The sequence below is a fragment of the Bemisia tabaci genome, chromosome 2, assembly GCF_918797505.1.
Source record: "Bemisia tabaci chromosome 2, PGI_BMITA_v3".
In the NCBI taxonomy this organism is placed as follows: Eukaryota; Metazoa; Arthropoda; class Insecta; order Hemiptera; family Aleyrodidae; genus Bemisia; species Bemisia tabaci.
The window spans coordinates 66,120,037-66,145,146 of record NC_092794.1 but is presented as its reverse complement, the minus strand read 5'-3'; the positions used below and the strand labels follow the sequence as shown (position 1 = coordinate 66,145,146).

The following is a 25,110-nucleotide window of genomic DNA, read 5'->3' as shown; positions in this document are numbered from 1 at the left end:
TAATGGCCAGGCAGGAGGCCGATCATTAAAATCATGTTTTTGTCCGCTGCACAAGACTAGACTATGATGGAGTGAAGCCTTGTGATTGAGTGGCTATTTTTTTGATAACTAAACTTGTAGGAAAGCCTTTTATCAAGCCAAATAATCGACCGTTTGTCGGTCACCAAGGAGGTGCCTTTAGCTAATCAATAACCTAAACTGATATAGGAGTCTCCTGCAGATCCAAGAACAATAACTTAGCTGACCAATCACAAAACTCCATTCAACCGATGGTCTTGTCCATTGGAAAAACACATGATTAATAATTGACCTAAAGGAGCAAAGCTTGAAGATGCAGTGGTTACTTAAAAAATAAGTCTCTATTTTTCCCCAGATTTTAAAATCAAGTCATTGTTAGCGTATTTTCTTTCTTAGTGCATTAACTTGATAATGAACTTGAATGTGCAGAAACTACATCTATAAATATCATTATGTATCAAGATGAAATTTCTGTAGAAGTTAGTGAAATGATCAAATATTGGTTTAAAATTTTTAAAAAAAGTCAAATTTACTTTTAAGTGTTTATTCAAGAACTTAAGACGTAGTTCTTCCATGGCTGTCAAATAATTACGCACTAGCTTACATACAAGCTTAAAATTAACTAAGTCTTAATTTCTAATGGTACTATCGGCAATACTTTACATTGGAGGGTAAGCAGGGAACAATTTACAATAGAATACTAACATCACAAGATAATTATTTTCAACCTTATAAGATAGAGCGTAGTGATAATCAAAGACGTAGACTTTCAAATCATGAGGGAGGATGAGCGCTGAACAATGTCTACCATCATGAACAAGCGATGGAGGAATATGACAGATTGCTTCATTCTCAAAATCAAGATGAAACGGCCTTCTACTTCTAAGACAGGATTTTTTCTGAACTGTACTTAAACTAAGCAACAATCAAAACTCACTTGCTGAACAAGCGAGTCATTTTAATCTTGCACCAAGAATCCTCACAAGATAAAGAGAAAAAACACTTTTGATGAAGAGTTAAAGTACCATTATAATGAGATACTTCCACATCAGGGACGAGTTCTATAGGACCTTGAACTCTCTTAAGAGCCAATGGAAAAACCTGTGATTGCGCTTTGATCGACTGTCACACCAGTAAATCGTCCCACAGAACTCGTCCCTATCTACATGCAACAAACATTTAATATGTCAATACCTCTTAAAAAGACAAATTGAACAAGCCGACATAGTTTCTTTGACATCAAAACTTGCAAAATCTCTCTAACAACTATTAGATTACAAAACAGGCACTTTCATCATTAAAAATCATAAAAATAAATTTCAGCATCAATACAATTTAACATCAAATACTGCGCGACAACAGAAACCCTCTGGGCAATATCCTAACTTGAAACAGTAAAGTTATCACTGAAGGAACTATTTTGAGAGGAAGAGAGTTTAGATGTTAAAATGAGTAAACTACTCCCAACAAATATACTTTGACTTGTCCTAAGAGTTTACATAAGATTATTTTCCTGCAAAAGAGGGCAGCACTAAATTATCTTTGGCCATGTGATTTCAAAATTTCCCATCAGGCAATTTGAACAATCTCACTTCCCTTTGATCTATTAAAAATACTTGTTCATGTCTCATCTAGTCGGTTGATTATTGAAATTGATAATCAAAGCTGTATACAGAGAAGACAAATGGGAAATGAAGCATTTCTATGAGTGGAATGGATAGAGAAAGTAAGTAATAGACTAACTGAAGGTAACTCCTGAGAGGCCCTTGAGTAGATATATCGTTTGCCCCATTATTTTCCTAAGATCCTGCCTTTTCAACCAATAGGATCACTCCATTTCCTCTTTGTCTTCTTTGTCTATTGCTATGTCTATCACTTTTAAGGATTAGCCTGCAGGATCAAAGTAAAGAGAGCTGCGTTCAAAACAAAGCTTCAACAATTTGTGCTTTTATGAATGGCAGGAGAAAAGGAGAGTAATGAGAGAAAACTTTTGGACAGTTAATTTTGATTGCCAGTTGTAAAGGAGTAACAATCTCATCGGGTGTATTATAAGGAAACGTACAACTTCTGTTGTTCTTGCGTGTTTTTTTTTTTCATACAGTCCATCAGTTTGTCATGAGATGGCTTTGCATGTAATGCTCAACAAAATTAGGCCTAACAAGAATTTTACATTCAAGAGATGATATGTTTCCAGATCATTGCGAGCAGGTCTTTGGTGACCAATGGAGTAAATTCAGATTCATTCAAGCAAAATGATTTGGTTGAAGAACTCCTGGCATGGGCATGTTTACGGAGACGGGATACGGGGTTGAACTTACTCCAGATGGTATGGGCGAAGGTATAAAATAAGGAGCGAAATTTGGTTGTGCTTTCGGTGGCATAGGTCTCTCTGGTACCCGGCTAAATGAATTACGTTTTGTTAGCATTTCTGTCATTTTATCGGCTTTAACACGGCGCAGATGCATCAATGTGCGGCGAGGTGCGAATTGTTTTAAAAACTCATCCACATCAAATTCACCTTTCATTAACTTCGAAGCAACTTCCTGCAAACATAATAAGGAATGGGTTAGGATTTGGCTTTAATTGGCTTTGAAATTTTCATAGTTCAAATCTTTAAGCTAAGAAAGAAAGTACAGTAAAACCTGGCTTATCCAACCTCCGATTATTCGGCGTTTCAGTTATTTAACGAAGTCAAAATTCAGTTTCTGGTTACACACAAGCTGAAACGATGAAAACCAGTTTCTTGGGAAAAAATTTAAAATATACGTGGTTATTAATGTTTTTTCCAATTAAATGACTTTTAATACGAGTACAATAGAAAATTGGCAAAGCTTGTGCTCTTGGGTTACAAGAAGAGCCTAGAAGGGCATTTTTTCAGTCTTTTGGCTGGTTTTGATTATTCGACTTATTCAATAACTTGGATATCCATTACTACAACTTGTCAGATAAACGCAGTATTACTGTCCAGTCATTCAACAAGAAGTCTGAGACAAGGATCTGAAATAAAATCGTTGTCTTTTCTCAAATGACTGATTGAAAATCAATGTTCCTGCTATTATTCAGGTTCGATAAAATGGAGCACACATAAGACCAGCAACAGGTGAAAATAATCCATCCTTGAGAAAAATTTTGTTTTTGTTTATTTGTTGAATCAGCTGATGCAAAAATACATATTTGATTTAAAAAGGTTTCAGTTTTAGAAAACAGCAAGAAACTATTCATGCCTTTCAATAACAGGATGAAAAAATAACAATTATAAAATTAGTGTGAAGATAAAGCAAAGAGTATATACCGACCAAAAAACTGCAAAAACATGTTTCCATACAGCAGGATCTCCACTCCTATTATAATTTTTGAGAGGAAACTGAACCGATGTCATGACTTTAATTTTCATAGAATATTTTTCACACAAAGAGGGAAAACACACTAAAGTTTTCAAGAAATTAAATTACCCAGAAAGGATTTGTCCCATTAAAGGGGGTTTTTTGGCCCAAAAGGTTTTCGGGTCTAAGCATGCTAGCCTTTTAGTTAAGACTCTAAAACATTGAGAAAACTCATTTTAGCTGAACCGGTGGTATCTCTAAGGAATTGCGGGCAGTCGAAGTTTACTGATTATGCTGATTACCTTTCACTGTGCGCTGATTCGCTTGACCACTGTGTGCCAATCAAACGGACTATGCACTACATTAGTGACCTAAGTATTGTTAATCATTTAAAAAACTAATCTCAGACTTACAGGATTACTTTTGCAACTACTGAAATTGAAAACATTGGTACAAAATTCGAATAAGTTTCATATATTTATTTATTTTCCAGGATTCTGAAAAATGACATAAGTTCACTTTTAAGTGCCAGCGCAAGGGACTACCACTTTTATAATAAAAAATGTTAATCTTTAGTACACCCATCACAACATATTTAAAAAAGAAAGTGGTAGTTGCTTGCTCTCATACTTAAACAATCTAATTTAGGACCAAAAATGAGCAATTATTCGAGAAAACTGCAAAACTTTACTGCTTCGCACTGGTAAATCAGGCAAAAACCTTTCAAAAACACCTCAAATAAGGACAAATTCTCAAAGGGTAGATGATTGAGAGTCGATTTGACCATACATGACATTATTCTAAGCTGTTCCAATTTTTGGCCGAAGTTAGGGCCAAAATACCCTCCTTAATGGGACACATCCTTTGATGGTTAAGGTACAAAAACAAGTATCCTGTTGGCAGTGTTTAAGAATCTCCACTACAACATATTTCATATTTTAAAGGATAACAAATCAACATCATTCCTCCAAATTTTTTTCAGAATTTGTTTCACATGGAAAGGAAAAATCATGAAAGTTCACGAATATTAGCAGGGTTCTTCATTAAAAAAACATAAAGTAAGTATGACAGGAATTCTGCAATATCATAAACAGAGATGCAAGATTTAAGAGTTTCACCGTCAAATTATAATCTGCCTTTCGCAGTCGGTACGAATTTGGAGAGAAAACTTTGTGTCTATTCTTTAAAAAGAGTCCTCTAAAATTAATTTAGTCATCTTACCTCAGATTCTTCCTCTATTTCGGCGGCAGCTGTTTGTAGTAAAGCTAGAACTGTCTCTGCACTTAAATTGTTTTTGTGACTCTCTGGAAGAGAACGATCAAAATTAGTTGCATTGTAGTCTTCAAAATACTGCAATTTTTCTTGAACAGAGTTCTAAAACTTACGATTACGCTCGACACGTCCTACAAGAAAATTGCTTCAATATAAGTAAGCACTCGAAAAATTTACTAGGCCTCATGCTTGAGTGCAAAAATATGGTTTCTGACACCCGGAGAAAGGAGCAGATAATACGCAAATTTTACCGTTAGTATTGCTGCGCTTCTTTGTAGCATTCAATTCAATGAAAAGTAAATTGAGTTGCTTATTTCACCACACAGAGAACATCAGTGATGCTAACTCATGTTTGACAAAAAAATCAGATTGATAGTACTGTTTCTTCAGCAAAGATGTAACTACATACATTTTTCAAAAAATGGATCTGTTAAAGAAGGCATTTAACTATTGGACATAACAAAGCAAATCAGTCAAATCAACGTAGGGCCTTTGGAAAAAGAGCCTATTTATTTAGCAGAAAACTTAGGGTCAAATTTAGTCATACTGAGGCTGGGTGTAAGATAATCATAAACAAGACGATGGAGGATTAAAATTGAGATAGCCTTGACTGAGACCTCAAAAAGATGGAATGTTTTTCCTTAGAATTTATTGGACATATTGAATAGTAGTATTTAAGCAGTGATTGTCCTTAGGAAATTAGTTTAATCTACAAAAGAATAAAAGGCAATAACACGAACAACTTTAATGGAGCCTGGGGTGGTTTTATGAGTACTTTCCACCTCCGAGCTTTAGCAGTAGCTCTCGCACCTTTCAAGACTGACCTATTGGTTAAGATTGGCTGTGGATGCTTCTTTGCAAAAAAGTCATTACGGTGATTCGATGGTTGCCACTTTTTGTGTCAGAGCGACGTGCGATATACTGCATCAATTCTTTCCATAATTTCAGCTACTTGTCATTTTTTTTTAATTTTAAGATGGCACTTCTGTTGTCATGAGACTAAATAATTCATGTAGGTACCAAATTTGACGAAGAAATTCAGTGTAATAAAGTCAGGGTTTTTTTAGAGGAAAAATATCGCATCCGATACTGATATCGAAACTGCACTCGGATGCGATATATTTCCTCTGAAAAAACCCTGCCTTTAACACGTTGAATTTCTCGGTCAAATTTGGTACATGAATTCTTTAGTCTCATGACAACAGAAATGCGATCTCAAAATTCGAAAAAAATGACAAGTAGCTGAAATTATGGAATGAATTGATGCGATATATTGCACATCCCTCTGACGCAAAAAATGGCAACCGTCAAATCACCTTAATTATGATGACACCTTCTGTGAGTATTTCTTTGAGAAATTATGGAGCAATTACTTACTAATTTCATCCCTTTTTTCTTTAATGCTGAGTAAAAGTTTCTCCCCTTGTTCAGTAAGCTCTTTCAACTGCTGCTTTCCATCATTCAGCTGACTTTCTTTAGATAAGTTAAACTCGGCAAGAGATCGGTTGCTGACAGTTAACATTTCTTTCTCTGCTTCCAAGTCTTTAATCTGTGAACATAAAAAATAATATGAGATAAAATTCACATACATTTTTTAGCATTTAAAGCTTGCTCTATTTGGCAGACAAATGTCAAGAAGAACAAATGCTGGCTGAAATGAATCATGGCGATGAAGATATTTTCTGAAAGACTTTGGCAAGTAAAGCAGTCAACTTCTAAAATTGACAGTGATACTGCAAAAAAAACTTCCAGATCAAATGTAGCATATTATTTTACAGAAGACATTCAAAGGAATTGGAGGGAAATAGACTTTGCAAGAATCCATTAATTGGTGATAATACTTTACTTCCAACTGATTTTTAGGTTTTTCTTATGATACACTGCTTTTTGATGAGAAGCAAAATGCAACTTTAATCATACGACTTGCTGAAGTATTATTGCTCACATCTTCAACTTTGCATGTAATTAGATACGGACGTATAAATAAAATTTAGGAATTTACGTTGCATCACCCATTCAGCAGCTGTTCTATTACAACAGTTGCTCAATTTTTAGGTGCAATCTTATCACAGTGCTCGTTCCTGAGGGGTGACGCTACTCCAGGCTTATGATCCAGACACCTTTACATCATGCCATCTTTAGTTTTCCTAATTTGATTTTTTTTATCCACCTTGTTCTTTTCTTTCATCTTCACTTTTCTTCTTGACTCTGTCCCTCTGTACCTTTTCCTTCGAACTGCAGACCCTTACATACAAAACAGTCTCCTGTGCACGGATTCACGCAGCTGATAGAGCCATATTGAGCTATTTTCAGAATGTAGATGGCCCTTTATGCCCCTATATAAAATCCAGTCAATAGCATAGAGTACAATACAGTCGTAATGTTCTGGAGCACTGACGAAGTCACTTTTTGAGGCTGTTTTGTCCGGTGCTTCTGAGACTAGTGTGCGGCGACTGGCGATGACATATGCGCGGGGTCTTAGCTCCGGTCTTCGCTCAGAAAATAAAGGGACCTATTAAATTTTTTTCATTATAACCGGGATTGTTGTACATTTATTAAATTGTTATGACTTCGGTGAACCCAATTTGTCAAAATACGCGGTAATAATGATTGATTTAAATTAATAAATCCCAAAAACCACTCGCAGCCTGCGATTCTCCCATAAGCTGCCTTGATAAAAAATGCCGAACGGTTCCCTTTTACCAGCAAACAAGGGGCTCGGAACGGCCCGTTCATGGATTGACTTAATTGGCGCTCCAGTGCGTTGCGATCCTGTTGTACTCTATGGTCTATTGTTGGCTATAGGTTCTTCCTCTTTCCTCAGAAGCCAAAAACCAGTCAGACAGAGGACTTTGAGGTTAGTTCATTCTCTTATTTGAGTAACTTATCTCAAATTTACGTCAGTTAGATTATTTGACTTAGTTTGTGGATGAATTGCTTGGAAACTTGAATTCACTTCTTTTCGTTCCAAAAAAAAAACTTTTTTAGACTCAAAATCGGTCATCTAGAGTAATTTCCTCCTGAACATTAAATGAAGTCTTGGAGCCACAGCTCCAAAGAACAACTCTACAGATTTAGTAAAACTAAGGATAAAAATACTTCTTTCATGAAATGACCTGCATGGCCATTGTGGCTAGGCGTTTGAGATAGAAAAATGAGTCATCATGAATCACTAGAGATGATGAAACATGATGTCGTAAAACTTGAGAAAGAAATTTGATACTAATGACTCATAGTATTTTAGTTTCAAGGAATTTTGATTGTCTGTATACGCGTGTACAATTTATAATGCGTAACTAGCAGTCAAAAGCCAATCAGTTTCATCTCTTTCAAAACAAGATGGATTAATAACCAATTCAAAATCGGCGTTCATACTGACTCATTTACAGATCTGAAATTCTCCCATGAAATGAACTACTACGACAAAAGTGTACATCCTCAAGGGTAAACTGGGAACAGCGAGACCCTTAAAACAAAGATACTTAAGTAATTATCATTTTGTGCTGACATGAGTACAAAAACTAATGAAACAAAACTTGGTGATAAGAGGTTGGTCCAGCATGAGTTGTACATGGTATCTGATCACTAAAAATAACTGCTAGGTACATAACTAATAACACTTACGACTTTGCAGTCTTTGATCATATCGTCTATTTTATCATCACTGCTAAAAATTTCTTTTAGTTCCTCGGAGCTGAACGCATTGAAAGATAGTTCATTCAGAGTTGTAGTAACGAGCATATCCGCGCGACTATCAGGATGGTTATAATAAGTTCCGGCCGACATTTTCACATACTATTATAAAATGCGAAATGAAAATTCAAGCGGTTAACTTCGACCGATATTTTAACAACTAATCGGAATATTTCGGATCCTGTTACACAAATTAGATAACACTAATCACAAAGGCGAACGCCATGGCCATGTACTTCATAGAGAAAAAAAAGAAGGTGTTTGCATTTCGGGCATCTTGGAGTATTTTGATGACTTGATGACGTAGGTGGGTACAGCTGGGTACAGGGACATCCCCTTCACACTGTACCCACCTACGTCATCAAGTCATCAAAAAATTCCAAGATGCCCGAAATGCAAACACCTCCTTTTTTTTCTCTATGCATGTACTTGAACAATGAACATTCTGTTGTTGTTTATCTACGGTGTGCATAGAGTAAGATAAGTAAACACAGAAGAAAGGATGGCCGCTACCGCTACCCCTGCTGCTACCTAGCAGAGTAATTTTGTACTTTTATCTTGAACTTCGGACCATTTCGGACTTCGAACTCCGCAGTCAAATCTGCACTTCTGCAGTCGGCAATGCAAAAATATTTTATTATTTATTTATTTATTACCTCTTCAAAGCACATACATTTTGATTATAATATTTGTAACATAAGAAAGAAAGAAAAACTGACAGAGAATAAAGTTACAGTATTACATCCGAGCCTAGGTACATACAGGTTTCGTGCCAATACAAATAAAATTACAAGATTACATATGACGGTGAAAAACAAGAGAAGAATTCATTTATTTAATTACTAGGTGCTCATGCTGGCTTGAGGCGACCCGGCTCTGCCGTATGGCAATTCTACGGGTGGAAAAATATTTTAGGTACATACTTCATTTATAAGTGTAATTTATAAACACGAGTTGGACTGCATTTTGCAATTTGGAGCTATAAATTCTAGCTCATCTGAAAAAACACTTATGTGCATAGGGAAACTTATGGCACATACGTTGTTTTGAGCCGGGCCTGACTTTATAGTTCCAAATTGCAAAATGCAGTCCAGTTGCACGTCGGCCTACTCATTGCGGGAAAAGAGTTAATAGACTAAGCCCGATTACATGGTCTCGTATCTTTGTCTCCCTAGTATAGCAGTGGCTGATGAGAAAAGTTGTAAAAAACTCGTAAATTTTAAGAGAACTTAAAAATTTACTTCAAAACCATTTGAAAATTGCGTTAAAAAACTCTTGTGGAATTCGTATCAGGAAACCCTTTAAAGGGTTTTTTTCACATAAAATTGAAGAAAAATTTATGTTAATTTTTTTACGTAAATATTAAGTAAAATTTATGTTTTTTTTTTTATTAACTTCCTGCGGGCAAAAACGAGGAGGAAAATGTGGTGAACGGAGAAGTATAAAAGGAAAAGTTGCAGCCTATACAAATTGAGGATATAGTTTGTTGTTTTTCACGTAAATTTTACGTTTTTTTTAAAATTAAAATAACACTATTTTTTTATCTAATAGACTTCCCCAGAAGGGTTACCTAAAACGAGTATTTTAAGAGTTCCTTTTTTACTTAAACTTTACGAACTCCTAAAATTTACAGGTTTTTTACATTTTTTTAAACAAATTTTTGTAGAATTTTGTTTAAAGAGCCATTGCTCCTAGGGTGTTACACACGTAGCTCTTGACTTGAAGCACCACCAAAAAAAAGAATCAACGAGTCCAACACAAAAATGGAGCAAGGGGAAGGAGGGAAAAGAATCGTGTTGATGACGATGCAGAGATACAACTATTCGTGCTTGACGGATGTCTGTGTTGCGTCTGCAAAATTGAAGGCGCGATGGCATGAGGCGTGAACTCGCAATTCTCTGCTCTGTGCTGCCAATACGGGAGAAAAGTTGAAAGACGAGGCCCGATTGTAATCTCTCGTATATTCAGCTGTATTACTCACATAGCTCTTATAGCACCACTACAAAGAGAATAATCGGAACCAACCCAAGATGAAAGGAGAGCAAGGGAAAGGACTCGTGTTGATGACGGCGCAGAGATACAACTATTCGTGTTTGATGGATGTCCGTGTTGCGTCTGCATGGTTGAAGGGGCAATGGCTCACAAGGCGTGAACTCACGATGCTCCGCATACTTCCACCAATGAAAGGTCTTGCAGATTCACGAGAAAAGTTGAAAAACGAGACCCGATTACACATGTTCTATCTTCGGCTGTATTGACGCTCGATTTTTTCTCCTTTTTTTCTTAATTTGATGTCTGATTTTTTTTTAAAGATGTCTGATTTTTTTTTTTTTTTTTTTTTTTTTTTTTTTTTTTTTTTTTTTTAATAGGATGTAATTTTAGACCTACGTCCATAGCTCGTATGCGTGCTGTCCCCGTAACTCCCCCAGAGGAGATAGTCGGGTCGATTTCTAGGCATTTCTAAGGATAGTTGTAAAAGAAAATTTTCTGCCACTCTATTTTTCTCTCTTTCTCTTATATGTTATGTCCGATTCTATTATTACGGCAAAGATCTTTATCTGAAACTCAAATACACCCTGTTTTCAGAAAATCAGGGACCCATCTCACACAGCTTGAGCATCCTAGGGCTAAAGAATTAACTTTTTGCATTTTCGAGTAGAATGTGTTGCCTGGGCGCTGCATTTGAAGGCGAAAATCGGGTCGACTATTATCACAAACAGAATCATACGTACATCGTTTTCCTATTGGCTCTGTGAAAGCATGGAACAGAATTTGGATTTTGTGGAGAAGATAAGGCGATATATAGAGAACCTCAAAGTCTTGGGACAAAAGAGTGCGGTAAAATCTTACTTTTTTTACACGTTTTACACTGACAAAAGACGAAAGTTGCACAAAGAGGGTCGAACAGGGAAAATTCGGTCTGAGAAAAACTGAATTATAGCACTTTTGGCCGTTGCCTTTCAAAGCTTTTCAAATCGTCGGATCGCCATGGAGATACATTAAACAAACATTATTCTTGTGAAATCATCGAGTGGATACTTATTTGATCGCGAGTTTCCGTCTGGACGACACAAGAAAATGTTAAACGCCATAATCCGTTTTTTAACTAACATGTGAATAAATGTTGGGCGGGATGCCTGTCCATGAGCTGTTTAAAGCCTTGGGTCGGTTTTCTTTTCATAGGATAAGAAATCAGTCTTGTGAAATGTTTTATTTTGTCATCTTTCATCATTATGACAGCCACTATTTTAAGTGGTGTGATTTTTGTGTTTCAATAGCTCCTCGCAGACTCTAGGCCCAAGATGTGTACAAAACCTCATTACAAAACCGGTCCAACGGTGACAATGGCCCCAGAAGATCTGGAGATGTACCAACTGGCCCGTGCAGAACTTGATCGGTTGGAGAGGCAGTACCGCATCATGGAGAGTGACCGTCTTTCCTATGCTGAAGAAATGAAAATTCACCTAAATAAGCAAAGGTATTTTCCTAAGTAGCAAAATGAAAAAAATGGATAAAAAAAAATAATGAAAAAATGGATAATATTTTATGAAAAAAAAATTAGGTAATGAAAACAATTTAGAAAATAATAAAAAAAAGTAGCTAGCATTATTGAAAGTAGACAGAAAATTTAAAGTGAGTGTCACTAATTACCTAAGAAAATAGGTCTATTCCCTATCTACAAAATGGATCTATTTTCCGTCTAGAAAATTGATAGGGTTATTTCCTTAAGAAAAAATATCTAAAAACCTGACGGAAAATATGGAAAAATTGGATCCAATTGATCTAATTCTTAGAAATTTAAAATTCAGAACACAGATGGAAAAACACAGAATGAAGACAACAAAATTTTCTGTTTTCCTTGTATTCAGTGTCCGGAACATAGACAGAAGTTTTTTAATAATTTTCTTACTTCTATTTGATACATCTATTTTCTTTCCATTTTCTTTCTATATATATGGGTATTATTTTTCTGTCTAGAAAATAGACAATTTCTAAATTAGTATGCTAGACAGAAAATAGATTCCACTGCTATACTTGGGTATCCCTATTATCATTGACTGAAAGCAGGATCGGATTACTGCCGTGCAAAGGAAGAACGTCGTATGAGCCTTCAGACGTTGCCAAACTTCCTGTGACAAATCACTAATTTTCAGGAAAGTTTGTGAATATTTTTCTTCCTATTTCTCAGATAATTATGTTCAGAATATGGCCTAAATCTCCTGAAAATTTCAAGGGAAAGTGTTCATAACTTTCCTCAAAAATAAACATTTCTTCAAAGGAAATTTGGCAACTCTCGAATTTTTATACGGCGTTCTCTCTTAGCACGGCGGATTAGAGGTCAGGCAGGGGCTCGGCCGCTCGGGGTGCTGGCGGGTATAAGGGCCCCCATACGGCGCACACGACGAGTTGCATACTTCGATAATTGAAGGCGATCCACGTTCTCAAAGGGTCCTGGATGCACTCGTTTTAGAGCCCTAAATCCCAACCTTTAAGGGCCCCATGACCCGGTTTCAGGACCTCTTCGATTCCCAAAATCTCTAAAACTTCAGAAGCCCCCAAAAAATTTGATTGAACCTCTCGCAGAGAAGGAAAATTAAAAATAATAATAGAAAAAAAAAACTGCTCCGGGGGCCCGGCTAATCCGACTCTGACTGAAAGAAACGTAAAAAAAAGTGTCATAATACGTATACAAGTCTAAGCTTCAGGAAACCAGCTCTTTTTTTTCTGTTGAAAGTAGGTATATCTAAAATGCATGCGTTCACGTTTAAAATAAAGTCATGAAAGAACAAATTGGCATTAAGATTGTTTTAAATTCTACAAGATTTGGGTCCTGCCTCATTGGGTTTTGAACTGGCCGGAGGTACCTAGATATATATTCCTGACTGGACTTTTTCTTACTCGTCCGCAAAATACACAAAATGTCGGAATGTACGCGCTCGAGAAGTTTTCTTGAAGTGTCCGCATGAACGACTCGGCCGCATTCGTCGCTCTTAGGTCAGGAAAAGTAGGACCAAAGCCAACATTTTAGACGGCCAACTTTGTCAGTACATTTAAGCAATTGAAACGTTTTTCGGTAAATGACAATGTTACGATAAAATCAGTAACTATGCACTTCATCGGGGTAATGGGCAAAGCGCTGCAGGTGTACCTACTTAAAAGGAACAAGCAAAACACCCTTAGTTAGTATCGCATGCGACGAACGCTGAATTAATTTCATTGTAGCGCCTGGATGCAACTATTCGAGCTCTTCGGATGTCCATGTTGCATACGCACGGCAGTGAAGGCGTTTTGACGCTCAAGACACTCACCATTCACCTCCGCGGCGCGGCGAGGCAGCGGGTCTCAAACTTCCAAACGCCCTCCAGACTGGTTTGGTTTGTAGATTAGTAGGTTTGCGGACGTCGATCGATTTACAGATGTCCATCGAATCGCGGATATCAATCGAGTTAATTCTTTTTGAATTGAAAATTTATGATCTTGCCTAGTAGCCTAGTGAATATTTTTCTTTTTCCTTGCTCCAGGCGAATGATCGAAAATTTACAAAGAGAGAAGGATGAAATAACCACAAATCTAAACGTGGGAAAGACCTCCCAAAATATACTCACAAACAATCAACAAAACGAAAAGCTGAAGGAACTGATCAAGAGACATGATGATTTGGAGGCTATGATCAAAGTGGAAAAGTCTCAATTGGAGGAGCTGGACTCACAGATATTCAAAATCGAAAAAGAAGTGGACGAATTGAGACTAAAAGATAGCAGCACAATTGACAGGAGACTTGAGAGTAAGATGAAAGACTCAGCAAGGCACATAGCACTCCTCGAAAATCGACTACATGTTGTGAGTTATTTTTGTATTTTGCCTCTAATTCTACGGCTATCTACCTACCAATTTAATACCCAGGTAACACACCCAGTATGCGGAGAATATTTATTAGGTACTCGTGGTAAAATTTGTAAAAAGGCAAACTGATAAGGTTTCAATTTCTCAACCTCTTGTTAAACTGTACCGCGCCGCTCCAGGCCAAAATGCGTGTTTGATTTCTCTCTTAAGGTGATTCGTCAAGCTCAAGTGACGTGGTCGAACTGGCACGCGATATATCGGATCTTTCAGGTCAAAAATCTCGACAGATTTTGAATTTTCAGTAAAAAAAAAGGACAATAGCCCCTGCATATGAGCCTACAGAATCATTTAAACCCACAAATCGGTAAAATTCAGAGAAATGAAAGCAGGATGGTTTTTGGAAAAAAAACCTCGCATTCGATACAGAAATCAATAGCTGAATCGAATGCGAGGTTTTTTTCCAAACACTATCCTGCTTTCAATTCTCTGAATTTTGCCGATTTGTGGGTTTTAGAATGATTCTGTGAGCTCATGCGCAGGGGCTATCGCCTTTTTTTTTGCTGAAAATTCAAAATCTGTCGAGATTTTTTACCTAAAAGATGCGATATATCGCATGCCAGTTCGACCACATCACTTGAGCTTGACGAATCACCATAACTCGACTAATTGAAAGGTACTTCCTCTTGTATCACCGAAAGACGCCAAAAGTATAAATTATACTATACTCTCAGGAAATGAGAGGTTTATTATCGCCTTTTCTCGTTTGTAATGTTTTTTCTGAATCCGATTTTTTTATACCTACATTTAAAAAAAATTGCTAAAAATTTGCCGCCCGATAAATTTGCCGCCATGGGCCGCGGCCAGCGGCCCATCATGTGGCCACCAACTAAATCCGGCACTATCGGCAATGAGAGAATTCGCACAGCTTATCTCTTGGGATCTTGTCAGTAGGTACCTATCTCCATTGCGGTGTTTCAAAATTTCCGTTCTTAATTCATCTCTTCCATGAGAAACAATCCAAATTTACGACTTTACATTTTGAACCAAATCCTCTGCTATCGAATACGAAAAATGATGGAGAATTTAAGTTTTATGTTGACCAGCTTCTCGAAAGACAAATAAAATTTCTAAGGAAGTCTGCAACGTCGCAAATGGAGAAACGTCGTCTCTCATTTTGCCCAAAACTATGTATGTATAAAATTGAAGGCATTATGACTGGCCTCTCTCAACTTATATTCGTCTGTAACGATAAACAATGGGACGCGTTTGCTACGGCGCCTTGATACAACTATACAACCTCGACGGATGTCCGTATTGCGTTCAAAAAATTGAAGACGTTTTGACTCCCTGCTCAAGTGCTCATACTACCTGTAGTTGATTCGATCGACAAACGCGTTGGTCGGCGGTGACGGGGACTTGATGCAACTATTTAAGCTTGTTGGATGTCCGTATCGGTCCGACTGAAGTGCGAAACCACGTATCTCCATTGCGGTGTTTCAAAATTTCCGTTCTTAATTCATCTCTTCCATGAGAAACAATCCAAATTTACGACTTTACATTCTGAGGTTTGGGTCGCATCGTCGTTCGTCACTCGCCACCCACATTCCTTCGCAATCCCTCGGCTGCTCCGCCTCACAGCTTCTTGATATCCTGACATCTTATTCTCTGCGGCTTGACTGACCCTGACTTATTATTTGCAGCATTGCGTATTGCTAATTAAGCAAGATTAAGGTTTAACCTCTTCCCGTTTGGTAACGAGCTGCATATATTTGTCAGGGCCGGATTTGCCTACTTGCCGCCCATGGGCCGCCTCTATTTTGCCGCCCCTTCTCATTCGTTTTGAAACATCGATAATTCGATACAAACCACCAAGCGAACGTGCCGGAAGAGGAGGAGTGCATAAGACGCGTTTACTCGTGTTGGACTCATTTTTTGTGAAAGGCCTGTCAACACTTGCAAAAGTTCACGGAACTTTGCGCGAAAATTAAGTAACGTAAACCTATATATCACTGTGTGGACGAGGCCTTTCATTTATAAGAAAAGAACAAAAAAATTATGAAAGTATAAACATGAATGTGGTTTAATGATGTTAATTTCCGCCACCGCTCCAACCGCACTGTGTTCGGCGCAGTGCGTTAAGTATCCATACAGTCTTGTAGGCGCTATACGTTTCACGCTGACCGCACTGTTTTTGACGCAATGCGTGAAGTATCCATGCAGTCTTGTAGGCACTTTGAGTTTCATGCCAACCGATACTGACCGCGCTACGTTGAACGCAGTGCGTGAAGTATTCATGGAGTATTGTAGGCGCTAATATGTGTTTCCTGCTGACCGGCGCGCCGAGGGCTTCTCCTTTCCATCTGAAGTCCGCGTCATCATTTGCTCTCTGCGCCGCGCCACTCCAGGCCAAATTACGTGTTTAGTATCTCTCTCAACTAGACTAATGAAAGGCGCTGTCTCTTGTATCACCGAAAGAAGAACAAGTTAGAAATTACTTTACTTGAACTCTCAGGAAATGAGAGATTTTTTCGCCTTTTCTTGTTTGTAATTTTTCTTCTGAATCGGATTTTTTTCTTCTACATTAAAAAATTACAACATTTGCCGCCATGGGCCGTGGCCCATGTGGCCACCCCGTAAATCCGGCCCTGCTATTTGTGTCAGTGCCGGACACGGGAACTCGGAACTATGGGCTCAAGATTTTGGGTGCAGAACGAACGTGGCAAAATTGTGGGCTAGGGTTTTATGCAAAATTATCTACTTGCACGTTCTTTTTAATAATCTTTTTAGGAACTTTTTTTTGCGATTTTTTTAAGTTAGGTGTCACCAACTTAGGCAACTCCTACTCGATGTCTAAAAGATCTGACCATTAACTTACCATATCAATTACAATCAAATGAACTCTTCCTCCTTTAACAGGCAACGATGAAATTCGACAAGAACCTGATGCAAAATGCAGTGCTAAAAGAAGAGATTAATACTGCTTTAAAACAACGATCTCGATTCAATGAAGTGTATCAAAATTTGGTTCGGCGTTTGGAGACTGGCAAACAAGTAATGCTGAATCTTATTGAACAAGCTACTTTAGCTTTTGATCAAAGGTGATAATTTGATTCTTGCTGTAAAAAACTATTACTTTTAATAATGATAAGATATGACTCACATTGCAGAAAAACTCTCCCATATTCGGAATTCAAAAAGGAAAAAAAGTAGGCGAGTAGCAGATAGAGAATTTCTTAGATAATTTTTACAAACCATTTTTTTCTCACTGCATTTTGCTTGATGCATTACCTATCAGGACAGAGTTATAACTCCAATTGATTTACGAATTTCCACATTCATCTGGCCATGATAAGAGTCTCTCGAGACAGTTTTTTTTTTTTTTTTTTTTTTTTTTTTTTCATTTTTGTTGAGGGTAAACTTAATTGCTATTGAAGTTTTCCATTCTCATAATTATGATAGATTAATATTTAAAGTTCAGGGAAATCACAGAAAAAGTCCAGGATTTCACCACAATTTGTTTAACTTATTAAGGCTAAAAAAATAAAACTTGTAAAGTTTAGGACAATACATTTTACTGAGAGCCAAGTACCAACTTGATGGTTTCAGCCATTTTTATGGTCATAAATATTCATCCAAATCCGCAGGTACCTTTACCAGAAACAGTTGTAACTTAAGAAAGTCCAATGAGTTGGACTAGGTACCTGTGTTGGATTAGTGTATATTCACGGAAAAATTAATGAGATTTCATATCTTTTAAATTCAAAGAGGAGACCAGTGAATCATTTTTTCACATTTTTAGGGAGGAAGCACAATCAAAATTGAAAGCACTCCAAGATCGTGATCGCCAGGATTTGTTGAAGCACAGCCATGAATTGCGTGAGCTACAGCGTCGCCTAGACTACGACACCAAATTAGAGGAGTTCCTTGGAACAAAGGGCCAGTATCGGATAATGGCAGATTTGCAGACAAAAGAAGCAGAAAAACAACGTAAACAAAAAGAGGAAGCTGCCCAACAAATCAAAACTAATCTAATGATTTTAGATCAGATCAAAACTTTCTCCAGCGAGTCAGATATTGATCGATTGGCAGCGCAATTTATTAAACAGGAGGAAGAAAATTTTGCCCTCTTTAACTATGTCAATGAACTAAACAATGAGGTGATAGTACTTTTGACTTTTCCTAACTTGTTAAACAACATTCCAAACTACTTTAGCTTTCAGAAGCAAACAATATGAATTTGGAGGTATTTTGAGTTAATTTTGATAAATTCAAAAGTTTGGGCTTACTTACAGCATTTGCTTTTCAGAATTTTAAAGAATTGCTCAAAATAAACAACTCGATTTCAGGGAGTTTTTAGATCACAAGTTATAGTTCAGAGCAGCAATTGAAGAGCTTTCCGGAAAAAGGGCACATAGCAAAAAATAGCGTTCGAGAAACAGGCATTTTAAGTTTCCATCGTAAATTTCTGGCCACTGATGGTACCTTTCATCGCAGCTTGAACTCCCGATTTCGAACAAAAGTCACCGTTAGTGGCCATAGAGTATAATGATCAAAACTTCAAATGCATTTCTCTCTAACGCAATTTTTTGCTATGTGCCCTTTTTCCGGAAAGCTCCTCAATTCTCCTAAAACATCACAGTAGATAAGGGTCAGAGAAAAATGGGGGGGGGGGGGAGTGAGAGGCTAAAAGGTACCCCAAGAAGGTGGAGTGTATGTCATCTTTTCGCTTGGCAGCTTTAGTATGACAACACATACCGATGAGAGATTCGAACAGTGTTTCTACAAAGTGAGGAGTTAGTTAATTTCCTTTCGAATTGGTGAAAAGAAGAGCAGCTTTTGCTTCTCTTCCTAACAACTCATTTGCAACCGACTGGTCTTAAAAAAAATACTAATTTCTGCACTTGGATAGCATTTAGCAAAAAGGAACCAGCGCGATTACAGTGTTTACAAAATCGAGCAACTTCTTCTTTTCTTTTAAAATTACTCAATATACATACAATACAGTATCAAAATGAACACAATTATTTTCCTTTCAAATCAGCAATTTTCTGGTGGGAAGCAAAGACGATTTGCTATTCTAGAGAATGTTTTAGATAGTTATAAAGAGGCAACATTTTTACAACACTGTAATCGTGCTGGTTCCTTTTTGCTAAATGCGATCCACTCGGTCTCTTAAGGATGAAAAGTAGGTACTTCAAAATTATCACTTGTACAGCACTTACTGCACTTAAGAGAGGATAATTTCAAGGAAGATTATTTTTCTGATGTAAAATTGTTTTCATTGGCAGTTGGAAGCTCTGCAAGAACAAGTCAACAACCTTGTACAAAGCATTGAAGAGCAAAGAGTCATTAACAAAGAACGAGCAACACAACAGGAGGAAACAATAGCCAGTCTCACACAAAATTTGGATGACAAAACAGCCGAGGCGGACACAATGAACGAAAATTTAAGGGCAACAACAGACAGAATGACCCAGCTTTTGAGAGGGATAGACTCTTTGTTCAAACTCATCCCGAGTGACAGCACGGCAATCCTAAAACTGTTAGGTAAGGTTTGAATGCTGAGAGATAGCTTTTGGTTGGCTGAGTGGTACTAACTCATTGCATATTACACACACTTGAAAAAGCGACAAATTAAAGGATGTGATGAATTTAAAGTCAACAATTCCCTAGGACCAACCTATACCTAGAAGTTCTTGGTTGAGGACTTTTTTGGAAGGGAAACTCATGGCTTAGGGTTGCAATTAAAAAAATATACCTACCAAAGTTTGTGTAATTAGAAGTCTACCATAAATGTGCATGAGTTTGTGCAACATCGAAAATACAAAATTAGGAATTTTTTAAATCCTTTTTGTAATTTTCTCCTAAGAGAATAAAACTTGAATGTCTCTCGAGGGCCTTCCAAAATATCAATCAGTTTCGGGGCCCTGAAAACAAATTTTCAAAATCAAAGACTTTTCAGGGCCATGAAAAGTCCATGGTTCCACGGAATAGCTTACTTCAAATAATTGATGCTTTCATGAGTTTGCCTAAGAGTCTTAAAAATTGATCTTAAAAACGGAAAATCTACAAAAATAAATCCGAATAAGATGATGTAGATACACAAAACCTGGAACAATAATAAAGACGTAAAAATAACATATACGCTTAAATTAAAGCTTAAAGGGATGAGCATGAACAACTTGCTTCATTAACTCAATGTTTTTTGCCTTTATTTTACAGGAGAAAGCCCAACAGTTCAGCCTTTCAATGTTATGCTGTTTCTCAACATCATCGAACGACGTATAATTGAGATAGTAAATAAAGTATATGTTCTAGAGAAACAAGCACAGTTCCACGATGAACCGTCATTACTAGTCATGAAAGAGGAGGTACCTTCTTTTAGAAGTAAACAAAGAGAAAGCCAGCGAATATCAGGAACACCTCCAACATAAAGGAAAACAACTTTTTTTCTAAATTATATTGAGCCCAACATGATGGTCACCCACTGGTCAATTATGTTCACTAAACTTATGGGGGACAATTATATAAAAGAGCCTAGCACCTTGGATGCATAATACTTGGCAATTAATGGTAAAAACACTGATACAAGATAATAGAACTATGCGTTAGATGTTCATCATTATTGAGAAAGCCTAGCAACTTGACTATTCGGTCTCATTTTAGTACAAACTTGATTCTACTTCTTTTACTTTTATAATTTTTTTTTGCCAAATGATACTTGAAAAATATTACTGTGAAGGAAAAAAAATGTCTATGCAGTAAAATAAACTAATTTTGATACTTTCTTAAGTTTCTGTTTTTATCTCTATTATTTTCAATGTTTTCCTTTTTCTCCCTATAACCGTTGTGTACAAATCATTGTTGAATTTAATTTTCAATTTTGGCATTGGTGAACCAGCATGAAAGTTGCGCTTTCACAAATCAAACATTCCATTTTATAAACTTTAATATATATGTTAACGGTGAAACTCCCAAACCACATAAATCGATTTGCAACGTTACAGACTTCCTGTCAGTACTTTGTTCTTTAAATGAAAAACTACTCAACGTCAATTCTTACTCACGTAATTTTTCTCCGATGTGCCAAGTAGATTCTATAAAAACTGTAGGGAATAATGTTGATTTTTTCTCCATTGGAAAAATAAAATGGGAGCAGAGATTCTAAAACACCACAAACAAGATAAAAGGGTTTGGGAGTTTCTCCGTTGATGCTGTACAAATAATTACACAAGAAAACATAGTGCCAAGAAATTGAGGTAAAAGATGAAAAGATAAGATTTTTACTGATTTAATTTTTTTTCTTTATTTATTTTTTCTTGGTGGGAAGGATAAAATGGCGGAAAATCAGAGACTCATTTCATTAGATCTGATGGGGAGAAAAACACATCAAAAAGGATAATCAATTAATTTGAAACATCATAAATAATCAAACTGAAAAAATAAGGGGAAATTTAGACTTAAAACAATGGTTAAGTAGGTGGATTCTACGGTAGGATGCTTCTCATTTGAGGCTCAACTTAAAGTTTTATGAGATGAATATGATCAGAGCAAAGAAATTGCTTCCATGAATTCCCAAGTCATAAACAATGGAGGATAGTTGGCAACAGAGCGTAAAAACTTGAAATTTTCAACATTAAACAAACATAAAAAATAAAACGCTATCTACAGACTACTACAAATACTATCTTATCAAAATAATTAGATTTTTCCAATTCACATAGGCACCTAAACCTCTCGATCCTGAGAGTTCACACGGGAAAGAGACACCCAAAGCTCAAATGTGATTACAGCACTTACGCAAATTGGAGACTCAACGGATAAATACACTGATAAGACACTCAACAGATACTTAAGGACTTCTTTTGTGGTATAAATTATCTGTAATAATTACGACTTATATGAAATTAATTTTTCTTTGTTCAATAATCAAAAATATAACAAGTGAAAAATACTTGGCGAACTAGATAGTACAGCTCAAAATAACTGATGGTGTGCTTTAAATTTTGATGATCTTTGGTCTTTGGCCACGTTAAACAATTTTGGATTGTTGTTTCGCCGATTGATGCTTAAAAAATCAAAAAAGTCCATTCTTTGATTGAGGCAAAGAAGCTTTTGATGGCTAGGATTTCTTATCTTTATTCCTTTTTAAAGCTGTGGAGTAATCTAACTGCTGAGTCATAATAGATGACATGACAAATTCAGTGCTGAATATTATGCCTGAAAATAGGAAAACAAATGTATTAAGGACAAGCATCATAGAAGGACACAGAGGAAAAGAGGGTAGACAAGTTATCCTGTGTGAAAATGTTACAGGAGTTTAAATCACTATACAAGTTGGACGTATTTCTATCAAATAGAACTAAGCGCCAATTTGAGTTCCTTTTGAGGAATTCAGAATCCCGGATAGCGCGTTCTGTCAAACGGACCTGAGCGCCATAAAAAAGCATTGCGAGTTTAGGACGGAATAAGCCGGACGCCCGATTCCGCCGCAAATTCAAGCCCCCCTTTACCTTCCTCACCATATGGCGCTTAGGTCCGTTTGATAGAAATACGTCCAGTTGTTGAGTATGTAAAATTTAAAAATTTGAAAAATTTACGAAAATTTAAAAACTTTTAAAACGAACTTTAAAATCACTCACTTGCATAATCTTTTTCAATTTTTCAAATTTTTCAACAAATTTCAAAACGAGTCCACTTCAAAATTGAAAAAGTTTATGCAAGTGAGTGATTTTAAAGTTTGTTTTAAAAGTTTTTAAATCTTACACAAGTTATCGTTTGGCATGTACCGTTCCAATTTCGTGGACTGATTCAAGGCAGTCTCTACAGAGGCTCTTGCTCAATTGGGTCTTAGATTCACATCATGTCTTGTCCATGCGAGCAACGGTTCACAGAACTTTACCGGAACTGGTTCAAGGAACTTTCAACTACGCATTGTTTTTCTCCCAATTCCTGTGCTCAATCGAAACAAGTTATAACTCAGCTGTGACCAATTCCACCAAAGTTCCGGGGACTCTGGGCGTTTGGACAAGGCCTGAGATTTTTTTTTTGGAGGTTTTTTTATTTTTTTCGAGGATCGGGGAGTCAGCCCGATGCCCCAACCCCCAACCTGAAGGGCCAGAGTTTGATTTCGGAGTTGCCTCTCCTAGACAGGTTGCTTTCACCACAGCTAAGAGCCCTGTCTACCCACCCCCTTTGAGGCAGGGGCTGCCAGCTGGGGTCCGCAGGATTGCTAAACCTGTGACAGTACAGTCCCCCATACGGTCACACTATTTTATATCCCAATTAAAATGTTTAAAAGGGTTTTTTCTTTATTTTTCTCATGAGTAGAGGGAAGATGATGATTGATGATTTTAGCTCCAACAGATTCGAGTAATAGGTGAAACTTTCACAATTAACCCTTTCATTACCAAGCTAGATTCTGCGTGCATATATTCCACAACAGAAATTGGTTTGTCGAGCAAACAAATCGGAGCGCACTCTGTCGGAGGGTGTCCAAAGTTGTACATCAGATCCTCTACAACAGGAGGAGCTACAAATGTGAGTATTTCTGAGTGAGTACTGCTGAGGCAAGGATACAATTTTGCTGAACAAAGGCTGAGTTAATGGTGATGAAAAGGTTAATACAGCATGCTTTCAACAGATGGAAGAACATAAAATAATTAGCGTAATTAGTATCAACTTACTCATTTCATTTTTTATGAGATCTGCTACTAGATGAAAGTCATTGATACAAGAAATAACTATGTAAGTATAAGGCTCCATTTCTTGAATAACTTTCAGAGGCCTACGTTTCTTCTCTACAACTCCTCCAGCACACTCGATCATTTCGCGAATGGCAGAAGCACCTGGCACAACACTCGGAGTGATGAAGAAGTATTTATCTTTGAAAAGTTTCTTTCTATCTGGAGATGACAAGACTTTCGTTACATTGCATGAAACTTTCTTTTCTACATCTACTTCTGATATGAGGTATCGCTGTTCATCTGAAAATTTTTTGTAAACAAAAAAAAACATGAGAACATAGGCAAAGCTCTTTTAATAATTTAACTTACTTGCATGAAGAAAGAGAAAAATAAATTCCAATATTTTGGCCAAGTTGGTAGAACAGTTTGGTCAAAAACAACAAAATTTTACTTCAAATTTCAATTTTATTCAACCTCTTCAATTAAATTTTCCAAGTTTATTCAAGAACTTACTACAATTTCAATAGATGAGAAAAGGGCTCTCCCTGACTTTGAAGGATAATCAAAGATTTAGGCTTGAGTACTAAACTTGTTGACTTATTGCAAAGGCTTTGAGCCGACAGCTGTGGGCTGTCAGCTAGGTATCAATGTTTAAAATATTTTGATAATTCTACGATAGACCATATATAGTATCTGACAGTAGAAAAAATCTGAGAGAGTATTTTTATTAACCTGAACTTATTTTGTGCAGCAATTTATTGATTTTATAACAGAATTTTTACACCATTGTTTGGTTGAACGAAAAGTAGCCCCTAATCTTTTCTGATTTTTGCTCATTTTGCGATTTTCCTGATTTTGGTAGCAACGAATCAACAGTGGCATTTCCATCATATAAAAGGATTGTAAATAAATTATTTTCTTGAATCCTCAAGAAATATAGTAATATTTTCAATTGATTTTAAATTCGATTTTCAATCTCAGGAATTGACTTTAGGTCATTCTTCAGTCATTGTTCATGAGTGTTAACAGTTATTGATCGTTGCACATTTAAACACCGATTCTAGGTGTGGCAGGGTCAAATTAAATAATGATCCAATGGGTTAAAGATTGAATTCTGCACAAGCAGGTTCCATGCCGGATTGATATGAGAAAAATTGTAAATTACAGCAAATTAATTGGGGTGTAAGGTACCATAAATTTCGATTTAGCAAAAGTCAATTCGGCAAACTCTTTAGCAGGTCTTCAGAAATGCCTGAAGTCGAAGTTTTACAGCA

General features: G+C 36.7%; 3 protein-coding genes across 8 annotated transcripts in view; 1 reads left to right on the top strand and 2 right to left on the bottom strand.

The window, feature by feature from the left end:
- Positions 1-21,393, top strand: part of Ccdc114 (Coiled-coil domain containing protein 114) — a 39,646-nt gene extending 18,253 nt beyond the window's left edge. Inside the window, exons 3-8 of the mRNA XM_019055461.2 lie at positions 11,585-11,784; positions 13,829-14,147; positions 17,067-17,248; positions 17,950-18,307; positions 19,439-19,697; positions 20,373-21,393. Of these exons, the coding sequence (XP_018911006.1) occupies positions 11,609-11,784; positions 13,829-14,147; positions 17,067-17,248; positions 17,950-18,307; positions 19,439-19,697; positions 20,373-20,584 (1,506 nt within the window). The 5' untranslated portion in view covers positions 11,585-11,608 and the 3' untranslated portion in view covers positions 20,585-21,393. The remainder of the gene's footprint in view (positions 1-11,584; positions 11,785-13,828; positions 14,148-17,066; positions 17,249-17,949; positions 18,308-19,438; positions 19,698-20,372) is intronic.
- Vps37B (vacuolar protein sorting 37B) lies at positions 547-8,544 on the bottom strand. Its single transcript, XM_019055452.2, has 4 exons — positions 8,238-8,544; positions 5,991-6,162; positions 4,563-4,645; positions 547-2,561 (listed from the first exon to the last, which is right to left on the bottom strand). The coding sequence occupies exons 1-4, from the start codon at positions 8,397-8,399 to the stop codon at positions 2,262-2,264; spliced, it is 717 nt and encodes a 238-aa protein (XP_018910997.2). The 5' UTR covers positions 8,400-8,544; the 3' UTR covers positions 547-2,261.
- Positions 21,394-21,430: 37 nt separating the features above from the next.
- Positions 21,431-25,110, bottom strand: part of LOC109039794 (uncharacterized) — a 38,520-nt gene continuing 34,840 nt past the window's right edge. For all 6 annotated transcript variants that reach the window (XM_019055455.2, XM_019055458.2, XM_019055459.2 and 3 more), the window contains 2 exons: positions 23,837-24,136; positions 21,431-22,370 (listed from right to left, as the gene is read on the bottom strand). In XM_019055455.2, the coding sequence (XP_018911000.2) occupies positions 22,273-22,370; positions 23,837-24,136 (398 nt within the window). In that variant the 3' untranslated portion in view covers positions 21,431-22,272. The remainder of the gene's footprint in view (positions 22,371-23,836; positions 24,137-25,110) is intronic.